The following is an 11,755-nucleotide window of genomic DNA, read 5'->3' on the forward strand; positions in this document are numbered from 1 at the left end:
AGGATGCCAGAAGATGGCATCAATTCCTCTGGAACTGGAATTACAGACAGTTGTGAGCTACCATGGGGGTGCCAGACATGGAACCCCAGTCCTCGGGAAGAGCAGCCAACTCTCCAGCCTATTGCATTAAACTTAATCTTGAAGGACCCTGAGGTTTTTATGGAGCACGGGCCTGGTGAAGATTTGCATTTGTCTGTCCTAGTACACTCACACACACACACACTTATGCATACACACACACACACCAGCTGCTATTTTTTGTTTCTGTTTTCTTTTCAGAGATCATGTTACTTGAATGTTAGATTTCTGTTTTTTGGTTTTCTTTAACTGAGTTCAGTTATTGTTGTATGTGTGACATGTAGGGGTGGGGTGTCCATGTGCCTGGGCATACATGTGGCGGTCAAGGAACCACTTTCAGGATTCGATCCTCTCCTACCATACGAGTCCTAAGGATTGGACTCAGGCCATCAGCCTTGGTAGCGGGCACCTTTATATGTTGAGCCAACTTTTCGTAATTTTATGTTTGTTGGCATAAGCACTTTTGCCCACTGAGCCATTTCTCTAGTCTCTTGGGTCTTATTCAAGCCTACTTCCTCTTTCTCTCCAGCTCCAGGGGTGCTTGGTGTTGTTCTCCATGTCCTTTGAAAGCTCACCAGTATAGTCAGATCCCTCTCCGTATGCTCCACTGCTGCCTTGGGACTCAGCTTTGTCTGCTTAATGTGCTGCTATTTGCCGCTCCACTTTCCTGCTCCCACATTCCTGGTTTCACCCTTCCTGTTTCTCCTGTGTTCCTTGCATTATCTTATAACCTAAATCAGTTTTTACTTTTCTGATTTTTGGTAGTGCTGGGGATTAGAACCAGGGCCTTGTGCGTATTAGGCAACAGGCTTTGTATCACCTAGCCCTGAGGATCTATTCTTAAACAGCTGTTACTGGTATATTTTTAAGTCATAACTGAGATGTGCATATTTGTAGACATTTGGAGAATAGGAAGGATGTCAAGCAGTCAGGTCACTGCAGTCTGTCATATGCAGTTGACTGCTCCTGACACCGCGCTTCCCCTCAGCATTCCTGGTGACTGTGTGCATGGCAGTTACTTGCTCGTCATAAGGAGTTTCCACTTCAGAGCAAACTTGAGGATGAAGTGTCTAATGGGTTTAGGATGTGGCTATCAAATGGTTTCATTATGACTTATTAACTCTTTACTTACTGATAAAGATTTATGCTTTTCCAATTTTTTTGTTCTCCCTTAGTGAAGTTGGATACTGTTTTGTTTATAGTTCTGTCTTTGGGGTGCATGTAGTGAAATGTCGTGTTAAGCAAAGTTCTATACTGAAATCTGTTATTTACGTTACAATTAATGAAGGGACATTACTGGATCAAGGCTAAAGATAGAAACGAATTAAAGGTTATTAATAGGTTATTTTCTCTCTTTTTGATTCAGAATAAGAAACAAGGATGTAAAAATGAGGAGGTGTTGGCTGTACTTGGCCATGAACTGGGACACTGGAAGTTGGCACACACAATAAAAAATATCATCATTAGTCAGGTAAGTTTGGAGTGATGGTTGTATTTTGTTTTGTTTTCTTTGAGTCAGGGTTTCACATAGCCAGAGATGACCTTGAACTGAACTCTACCTGCCTTCACTCCCTGCTCTGGGATTCCAGCTGTGCACCTGCAGTCTGGCTCACACGTACCTTGTTACAAAGGCAGAGTTAGAATGGCAGAAGTGAGTGTGGTGGTGCCCACCTGTAATCTAAGGCACTCAGGACTCCTAGGCGGAAATATCTATGCTCAAGGGGCTGGTGAAATGGCTTTGCAGTTAAAGGTGCTTGCTGCCAAGCCTAAGTTCAACCCCAAGACTCACACGGTGGAAGGGAGAACCAGCTTCCTCAAGTTGTCCTCTGACCTCCACACTTGCAATGTGGCACGTGTTCTTTCTTGTACACACACACGTCTGATAAACAAAACAAATAAATTAAAATTTTTAGAAGCCAAATGCTGCCCTGAGCTATGTAGCAGCTTCCAGGCCCAATTGAGCTACATATTGAGACTTGACCTTAAAAAGAAAAGCTAAGTAAGTAAGTAAAGTATAACAGACCGGAGACATTGTATAGTAATGGGGACGAGGCATTCATCAAGCCAGGAGTGATGGCACAGACTTGTAATCCTACCATTCAAGAGGCTGCTGAGGCAGGAGGATCTCAGTTTTGAGGCCAAGCTGCCTGACTTCTCATTATGATTCCAAGTTTATATGTGAGACCTGAGGCAATTCCTTAATTTGTCTCTGCCTGCATCTCTTCGTTGAATAATACAGCATAGGGCTGGTTAGGAATTAAATGTATCCATGTACTGGCAGAGTTTGGAAGTGTACTGAGCATGGTGGGAACATGTTAAATACATACTAGTGTTCATCATTGCTGTCACTTCCAGAGTTGCTCAGATACATGAGCTGTGAGGGTGTACATTAAAATGCTTTCCTAAGGTGGATGAGATGTTCAGTATGTAAAGGTACATGCCCTCAAGGAACAGTGCTAGATTGATTCCTGGACCCACCCAGTGGCGGGAGAGAACTGACTCCTGCAGGTTGTCCTGACCCCCACATGCTTGTCTGCATGCTGCCACAAAACCTCATACACGCTATACAAAAATAAATAAATCATACATATAAAGTACAGATACTGTATTTCTACTTTTAAAAGGTATTTTAGAAGGATCTATTTTTTAAAAAGATTTATTTTCATGGTGATCATGCATAGGGATGTGTGTCTGCAGTGAGTATGTGTACTTGAGTGCAGATGCCCCCAGCCTCCTATATCAGTCATCAATCAAGAAAATGCCCTGGGCTGGAGAGATGGCTCAGAGGTTAAGAGACTGGCTGCTCTTCCAGAGGTCCTGAGTTCAATTCCCAGCAACCACATGGTGGCTCACAACCATCTGTACTGAGATCTGGTGCCCTCCTCTGGCGTGCTGGCATACATCGAGGAAGAATGTTGTATACATAATAAATAAATCTTTAATATTAAAAAAAAAAAGAAAATGCCCTACAGGTTTACCTCCAGGCCAACTGGTAGGGTCACTTTCTCACAGGAGATTCCTCTTCCCAGATATGCCAGGTTTGTGTCAGGTTGAATGAAGATCAACTGGCACATCCTGTCTCCCAGGAAACAGCACCAAACCAAAGTCAACTCAAGCCTTTCCTCATTTCAGAGTAATTATATATTCACAAAAATTGCAGAAAGCAATTCCAGTAACCACTCCTCCTCAGGGTGTTGCTAGTTCCTCTAAACTAGTGGTTCTCAACTTGTGGATCACAACCGCTCTGGGGTTGAGCGACCCTTTCACAGGGGTCACCTAAGACTATCAGAAAATACAGACATTTACATAACAATTCATATTGGTAACAAAATTATGAAGTAGCAATGAAAATAATTTTATGATTGGGGGTCACCACAACACGAGCTGTAGGAAAGGGTCACAACATTAGGAAGGTTGAAAACCGTTGTTCCAAATGAAGTGAAGATGTTCTCAAGCTCTGGCTGAAATAGCAGTTAGCTGTCTGTGTTGGCTGGTTCTGAGTACATACAGCCTTAACCTGTAGAATGAGATTTCAACTTGTAATCATCCTGCCTCCCAAGCATTAGAGTTACAGGCTTTTCCCATCATGCCATGCTTCACTGAGTCTTGGATGGGTCTCTGTTCCATAACCAGTGGGTTCTGGGCTGTGCAGACGTACGTGGGAAGACTGGTGAGCCTGGTTTTCCTGCTGCCACAAGTCGGTAGTAGAAACTTAATTCCTTAGCTTGAAGCTGTGCTGTACAAACACAGCATGTAGGGCTTAAATAAAGCCAGATTCTACTTCTAACTCAGTGCTTGATCTGTAAGGAAAATCACTGCCCCTCTGTAAAGGGATGGGTGTGGTGGGATCAACCCTACCCGCAAGGCAGTAGGCTGGTCCCTGAGGACACATTGGGAAGTCCTAGAGTAACTGTGGAAGCAGGCTAGCCTCACTCTAGAATGTTCCGAGGCCCCTGGTCATCCAACCAAACTATCATCTGCCCACTGTCAGCAAATTAGTGTGTATTTTCATCTCCGTCTCCTCCATAGCCAGTTAGAGGTACTATTTAAAGTTCTCTTCATCGTGGCGATGCACACCTTTAATCCTAGCACTCAGGAGGCAGAGGGAGGCGGATCTCTGAGTTCAAAGCCAGCCTGGTCTACGAAGCAAGTTCCTGTAGCCAGGGCTACACAGCATTAGGAAGGTTGAGAACCATTACCATAGGGGGGTTGCTTGCTCTTCAGGGCTTACTCAGCCTACAACCCAGGAACACCTGCCCAAGAGTGTCACCACCCACAGTGAGATAAGCCCTCTCCCATCAATCATTGATTAAGACAATGCACACAGCCTGCTTAGCGGCATAATAACCAGTAGTATTATGTCCTCTTTTCTAGATAAATTCTTTCCTGTGTTTCTTCTTGTTTGCTGTGTTAATTGGTCAAAAGATACTTTTTGCTGCCTTTGGTTTTTATGACAGCCAACCTACTCTGATTGGACTCTTGATCATCTTTCAGTTTATTTTCTCACCTTACAATGAGGTAATGTATGCTTTTTAAAATTACTACGTATGTGTTTTTGCCTGTTTCAAATCCAAATTCTTTAGAGTAGTGTGAAAATATATCAACAAAGCCATAGAAGCTTCTAGTTCCTCACTGTATATTATAAAGTATACCGGACAGTATAAAAGCAGCAGAGAAGTCCAAGTCTAAATAGTGAAGTAGAGAATTGGAGCTTAGCAGTGGAAGCCTTGATATGTGTCCCTCTGAGCTCCAGTAACTGGAGGTCACCTGCTATGCCGTGTCCTAGGCCGTGTGTTCACAGCATGGGTGAACACCTGTGTGAGAGGACAAAACGGATGGGAACTGAGAAGGAGGCAGCGAGACTGGAAGGAGCTATGTGAAAGTGTTCCTTTGATTGTTCACAGGAACTTTAGGGTCCCCTCCAGGGCCCACGAAATCACAAGTAAGGTTAGAAAGTCGTCACCAGCAGATTCTGCACTTCAGAGCAGAATCTCATGGCCTTTGGTAAGGCTTCCAGATGAAGCCAGGAAATATCAGTGATCTTGAGGAACCTCCATGTATCCTTGAGATGGGTCCTAGGGTAGAGGTTATCAACCAACTAGGTGAATTCTAGTTCTCCACTTAGGAAAGCATTCAGGGTGGGGGTGGGGCATTCCATGAAAGAAAAATGGAGAGAAATAGCTGTAAAGTGTCCACACAAGCTATATAAATTTTGAGAGAACATGTATTTATTATTTCTAAATTATAAACATTAAACTGTTTTTTTTTGTTTCTAAGATTTACTTTTATTATTTTTAACTATGTGTGTGATGTTTGTGGCACGGGCGTGTGAATGCAGGTGCCAGCAGAGGCCAGAGTTGATGGATGCTCCTGGAGCTGTAAGCTGTCTGACATTGTTGCTGGGAATCCAGCCTGGATCCCCCGGAAGATCAGTACATCTGTTAAATGCTGGGCCATCTTTCTAGCCCTAGGCATTAAATTTCTCTGTGTAGCCCTGGCTGTCCTAGAGCTCACTTTGTAGACCAGCCTGGCCTCCAACTCAGAGATCTACCTGCCTCTGTTTCCCAAGTGCAATTGCAAAGACTTTTTAATCCCTCAGATTTTATATTTTTCCTTAAAAAAATTCCCTTTCTTAATGGTCTTTAAAAACTGTGAACTTGGAGAGATGGCTCAGAGGTTAAGAGCACTGACTGATCTTCCAGAGGTCCTGAGTTCAATTCCCAGCAACCACATGGTGGCTCACAACCATCTGTAATGGGGTCTGATGCCCTCTTCTGGCCTGCAGGCAGACACACAGACAGAATATTGTATACATAATAAATAAATAAAATATAAAAAAAAAACATTTGATTTTTTAAAAAAAAAAGCAGCAGAAACAATGTAACGCCTTTACACAGTTAAAATAATATTAATAATTTTCCATAACATTCAGTTTTGACTCAGGAAGCTGAAGGGGGAGGAGCAAGAGTGTGAGGCCAGCTACATAGACCAAATTTTGCTAACAAAACAGAATTTGACGCTGGGCGGTGGTGGCGCACGCCTTTAATTCCAGCACTCGGGAGGCAGAGGCAGGCGGATCTCTGTGAGTTAGAGACCAGCCTGGTCTACAAGAGCTAGTTCCAGGACAGGCTCCAAAACCACAGAGAAATCCTGTCTCGGAAAACCAAGAAAAATAAATAAATAAATAAATTAAAAAAAAAAATTTGAAACTATTGTCAGAGATTCTGTCATATGTTTGAGAATAATCTCAGTGAAGACGTATTAAAGATAGATAAATGATTAAGAATATTATGATCCTCTGTGGGGCTAGAGAGTTGGCTTAGTGGTTAAGAGCACTTGCTACCCTTGCAGAGGACCTGGGTTCAGTTCCCAGTACCTACGTGATGACTCAGCCATCCGTAACTCCAGTTCAAAGGGATCTTGAAGCCCCTGTCTGACCTCTTTGGGTACTAGGCAAAACATAAGCCAAAATGAATATTTGAAAAAGAACATCCGGGTGTAGTAGGGGATTCCTGTAATCCTAGCACTGGGATGTGGGGGCAGAAGATGAGGAGTTTGAGGTCAGCCTGGGTTATGTAAAACCCTGCCGCAGAGAAACAAGGAAACAGGTATATTAGGGACAGGACGTGAGCACAGAACTGACTGGGAACACCGGGCTGCGCTGGCTTTGAGTCACCCTTAGTTAAGCACTAACCTCCCAGCCCTGTGGCCCTCTGGGCTTCACCTGCTGACCTGTACAGTAGAAGTTGAGACATTCTTCAAGGGTGAAGCCTGGCACTCGGCACATTCTCAAGAGCTCCATTGTAATAAGGATGTATACATTTCTGGTCTGTTTGCTTGGGGTGGGGGAAACTCAGTTTGACAACCCCACCCCACCCATCCTTGAATCCTAAGTTATAGTCTCATAGTAGGTTTGGCTTGCCTTTCTCATATCCTGACCAGCCTTCCTCCACAGCCTGGCTCATGAAGACTTCCCTATCAATAAAGGTGCCAGGCAGCTAAACCTTTTCTTTTCTCCTGCAGGTTCTGTCTTTCTGCCTAACAGTCCTGAGCCGCAGATTTGAGTTTCAGGCCGATGCTTTTGCCAAGAAACTTGGAATGGCTAAAGACTTATATTCTGCTTTGATCAAGCTGAACAAAGATAACCTGGGGTTCCCCGTTTCTGACTGGCTGTTTTCAATGTGGCACTACTCGCACCCCCCACTGCTAGAGAGGCTTCAGGCTTTGAAAGACAAAAAACAAGACTGAGCCACTCAGCGACTGGACACACTTCCAATTATTTCTGTCTTGGCAGCATGTTCCAGCTCTTGATGTTTTTAATTTTTTAAGAAAAATGATTAAGTACATAAAAGTCCAGATTTAAATACATTTACAATCTCATTTCAAAAATGATTTTAATAATCCATTTCTTAAAACACTGGATAATAAATTGAGGTTTAATATTTTTAAAGCATAGTCTTATCTAACATCTGGTGTAGCACCAATTTGTACAATTATTTAAGGCAGTGCACAACTCGTTTATTTCCTCACTATGTGAATCTGCATAGAGGGTTTTCGGGTTATGTGTTTAAAGGGGGACGCTACCTCCAGGTACTTTCTGCGAGACAGAAATTGTGGTCCCAAATCATTGTGCTTGTACCTACATGCAATTTGTGTTTACCTTCATGCTGTTCTGATTTAACCTGGCCAATCAATGTTTTAAATAAGAAAAAAAAAGTAAAAGTTAGTGAGGCTAATGTTACTGAAATGGATGTTGTTAGTTTGTGCTGTGCTGCAGGCCCAGGCTTTCTGTTCTGTTAGTCTGTGCTGTGCTGCAGGCCCAGGCTTTCTGTTCTGTTAGTCTGTGCTGTGCTGCAGGCCCAGGCTTTCTGTTCTGTTAGTCTGTGCTGTGCTGCAGGCACGGGCTTTCTGTTCTGTTAGTCTGTGCTGTGCTGCAGGCCCAGGCTTTCTGTTCTGTTAGTCTGTGCTGTGCTGCAGGCACGGGCTTTCTGTTCTGTTAGTCTGTGCTGTGCTGCAGGCCCAGGCTTTCTGTTCTGTTAGTCTGTGCTGTGCTGCAGGCCCAGGCTTTCTGTTCTGTTAGTCTGTGCTGTGCTGCAGGCCCAGGCTTTCTGTTCTGTTAGTCTGTGCTGTGCTGCAAGCCCAGGCTTTCTGTTCTGTTAGTCTGTGCTGTGCCGCTGCAGGCACAGACTTTCTGTCCTTTCTGGCCACATGCCAATCGAGAATCCCCTCCTTCCTCTTCCCTCCCCACTTCTCCCTCCTTCCTCCTTCTCTTTCTTCCTTTCTCCTTCCCTTCCTCTCTTCCTTAACTTTTTGAGATAAGGTCTCACTCTAGCCCCTGTTGACCCCAGATTTATTCTTCCTCCTTTCTCTGACTTCCAAATGCTGGGGTTGCAGGTGTGAGCCACCACACCCAGCTTAGGCATTAATAGTACTTGAAATTAGAAATCTTTTAAATCATTGAGTTTGGGTTCACTTTTAAGAAAGTCTTAATTTTGAGCCAGGCTTGATAGCACTTACCTCTAATCCCAGCACTTGAGGCAGAGGCCAGTCGGGGCTCTGTAGTGAGACCTTGTCTGAAAGAGAGAGAGAGAGAGAGAAGAGAAGGTTGGTCTCAATTCTTAACTTTTCCTCCCACCTGGCCTTGTTAGAGGTAAACTAGCTTTTTCTCGTTTTTCCCCAGCAGATGATAGTACACACACCCTTTCACTAACAGACGTCGCTGTACTGTACACATTTCCCAGTGTTAAATGTGGCAGGAGATGAGAAAAAGAGGAGATGACATTTGAAAAGACGTAAGGGGGAACTAGACATGATTCTCTATTACAGGAAAGAAGTTTCCTGTCTTTTTCGAGGACAGATGTCTGCTTTCGTTTTCGTATTTTTTTTTTATTCACAAGTTATAATTATACCAGATTCCATTTTTTAAATTATAATTCTTGGTAGGCAGGCAGATGTTTCCTTTTAGAGACAGCATCATGAAAGATCTCCAGTGGTAAAGGTGTGTGCTTGACCACTTCAGACGTCTGTCTGTGTCCTGAGTGTGAACCATGCTGCTCCTGCCACTCCGCTCACCGTGGTGCACACCTCCTGGGCATTTCTCCACAGCCGGGATGACCACACGAGGACTGGCTTGTGCCCTGCTGACGTGTGAGTGGTGCCTTCACACAGACCATCATGGCCTCCGAGCTCCAGTTCAGCCCCGCATTGTCTGATTCCTACAGCTAAGCAGAGCGGCCCAAGGTTTCTCTCCAGCATTCTTTCCTATGACTTCACGCTCAGAGAATTGCCTTTCCTTCCTCCCGTGCCTTTAAATACACATTTCAGTTCTGCACAAGTGAGACATTAAAAATTGCCAACGCAGATTTACGTCCTGGTGTTGGGTTTTGTGTTGTGATTTGTGCGTCATGTTTCCCAGATGTGTTGGTCGCCTACAGGCACGGTGCTGTCATGGATCCCGTGAACAGCCCTGAGCCTGAGTGACACCAGTGCCATTCATGGCCGCCTCCTGTTCTTTCCAGCACACACGTCGCCAGTTCTTGCTGGCATTCCCTCAGAAGCAGCTTTGGAATTATTTCTTCTTCATTGCTGCAACCTCAGATTGTCTTGGGCTTGCTTTTTACTGTTCCGGCCACCCTCTGGACCTCTCTCTTATCCAGATCAATCAGGAGATACCCATGTCGTCTAAAGCCCAAGAAACCAGCATTGCCTATACCAGTGAACAGACAACTGCCCTGTCTGGACCGCAGAGCTCGCCTCTGATCCTCAAGTCTAGGTAACAGTGAGCAAGATGCCCTAGCCCCTCTCTCCTGTAGTTTTTCTTTCTGCCCATTGCAGAAATACTAACATTTGTCAAGTTGTTAAAGAGAAACTTCTTGAGATACAGTCTCCTATATCCAGGCAGACCTCAAGCCTGCTGTGTAGTTGAGGATGATCTTGAACTTGACCTTCTTGGACTTCCACCTCCTGAGTGCTGGAATTATGGGTGCCACCGTGTTTGCGTTTTGCTGGAGTTTGAATCCAGAGTCGAAGCACTCTGTCAATTGAGCCACAGTCCAGACCTTAGATAAAATGTATTGTCATAACTGTTCTATTAGTTACTATTAATCTCTCACTATGACTAATTTAGAAGTTAGACTTTAGCGCGCGCGCACGCTTGTGTGTGTGTGTGTGTGTGTGTAGTTAAAACTATAATTGGTCTTTTACAGGGTACTGGAGGCATCTTATGAAAAGGGAACAATAGGTATAAAGGCCTAGAAATATGAGCAACACCAGAAAGCCAGAAGGTGGGAAGGGTGAGTGCTGGAGGGATTAGGAGATGAACAGGGAGGATTTTATTGGACTTTGGCGGCTGGGGATGTGGATCAGTTAGAGTGCTCACCTAGGATGCACAAGATCCTGGGTTTGACCCCAGTACTCTGAGGGAAGGAGAGGACTTAAACTTTCTTTGGTTTTTGTTTTTTCAAGACAGGGTTTCTCTAGCTGTCCCAGAACTCACTCTGTAGACCACCAGGCTGGCCTTGAACTCACAGAGCTCTGCCTCCCTCTGCCCATTGAGTGCTGAGATTTAAGGTATGTGCTACCACACCTGGCTTTAAACTTTTACTTGGTAGGAAGCTTTGGATGTGAAGGCTTAGGGCATGGTGTCTTAGCTTTACAGGATTGCCCTGGTTTCCATTAGAAGCTGACAGGTGGTGGGATCTTACCCTGTGGCAGGTAATCTTGGTGTCCCATGAAATGGTAGTTGGGGAAGCGCTGCAAGGTATGACCTGGAGGAATCATGCGCAATCTCTGGGGACAGCCGAACCAGCTAGCTGTAGTGTCATTTCTGTAAATGTCATTTGTGTGTGTGTGTGTGTGTGTGTGTGTGAGTGTGTGAGTGTATGTGAGAGAGAGAGAGAGAGAGAGAGAGAGCGTGTGTGTTACTGGGGATCAAATCCAGGGCCTCTCTCATGCTAGGCAAGTGCTCTGTTGCCGTACCCCCACATCATTTTGAGGGGGTACATGAGGAGTCATGAGAGGACAGGGTCCTGCTCTTAGTGCAGAGCCACTGGGAGTCTTGGGCCGCCAGAGCACACAGCCACACAGAGGTTGAATCCAAGTCCCTTCATTCCTAGTTTGATGAGTCTTGTTCCTTTGTGTCCTGAATTTATTTTTTGTTTATTTAATGAATATTAATCACCTGCTATGTGCCAGGCACCGTGTGCTGGAAAACAGAGCAGCGAACCAGAGCGGCCAAGTGCCTTCCTTCATGGGGTTTATATTCTGATGTCTTAGTCAAACTCAAGCACTAAGGAGAAAATGCCGGGAAGGATTGAGGTGACTTTTGAGCCAAGGGTGAAGCAAGGTGCTGGGGTAAGGCTATTTGGTGGAGCAGCCTTCCCAGCCATGGGAATAGCATGTGTGTGGCATAGCATGCTTAAACCGCCCAGGAAGTATGGCTGGAGTAGGATGGACTGGGGCCAGAGCACAGGACGCATTCTGAGGGGCATGTGGAAGACTTGCAGGTCACACTCCTGATCAGCGTGAAACCCACCCACCAGGAAGTTGCAGAAGGCACAGGCCACTGGTCCTTAGGAATTAGACCCCTTTGGCCCTTTCAAATGCTCCCCTCACAGAAATGATGTGTGGCTGGGTACAGTTTGTGAACCATCAGCTTCCCTATTGTCATTGAAACCAT

General features: G+C 44.9%; 1 protein-coding gene across 2 annotated transcripts in view; it reads left to right on the plus strand.

Annotated features, from left to right (window-relative positions):
• Positions 1-9,444, plus strand: part of Zmpste24 (zinc metallopeptidase STE24) — a 41,486-nt gene extending 32,042 nt beyond the window's left edge. For both annotated transcript variants that reach the window (XM_041652579.1, XM_041652580.1), the window contains 3 exons: positions 1,445-1,549; positions 4,453-4,596; positions 7,102-9,444. In XM_041652579.1, coding sequence (XP_041508513.1) covers positions 1,445-1,549; positions 4,453-4,596; positions 7,102-7,326 — 474 coding nt within the window. In that variant the 3' untranslated portion in view covers positions 7,327-9,444. The remainder of the gene's footprint in view (positions 1-1,444; positions 1,550-4,452; positions 4,597-7,101) is intronic.
• The last annotated feature ends 2,311 nt before the right edge of the window (positions 9,445-11,755 follow it).

The sequence above is a fragment of the Microtus oregoni genome, unplaced genomic scaffold (genome assembly GCF_018167655.1).
Source record: "Microtus oregoni isolate MIOR12 unplaced genomic scaffold, Mior012 000005F_ref0000423, whole genome shotgun sequence".
NCBI classification, from domain to species: domain Eukaryota; kingdom Metazoa; phylum Chordata; class Mammalia; order Rodentia; family Cricetidae; genus Microtus; species Microtus oregoni.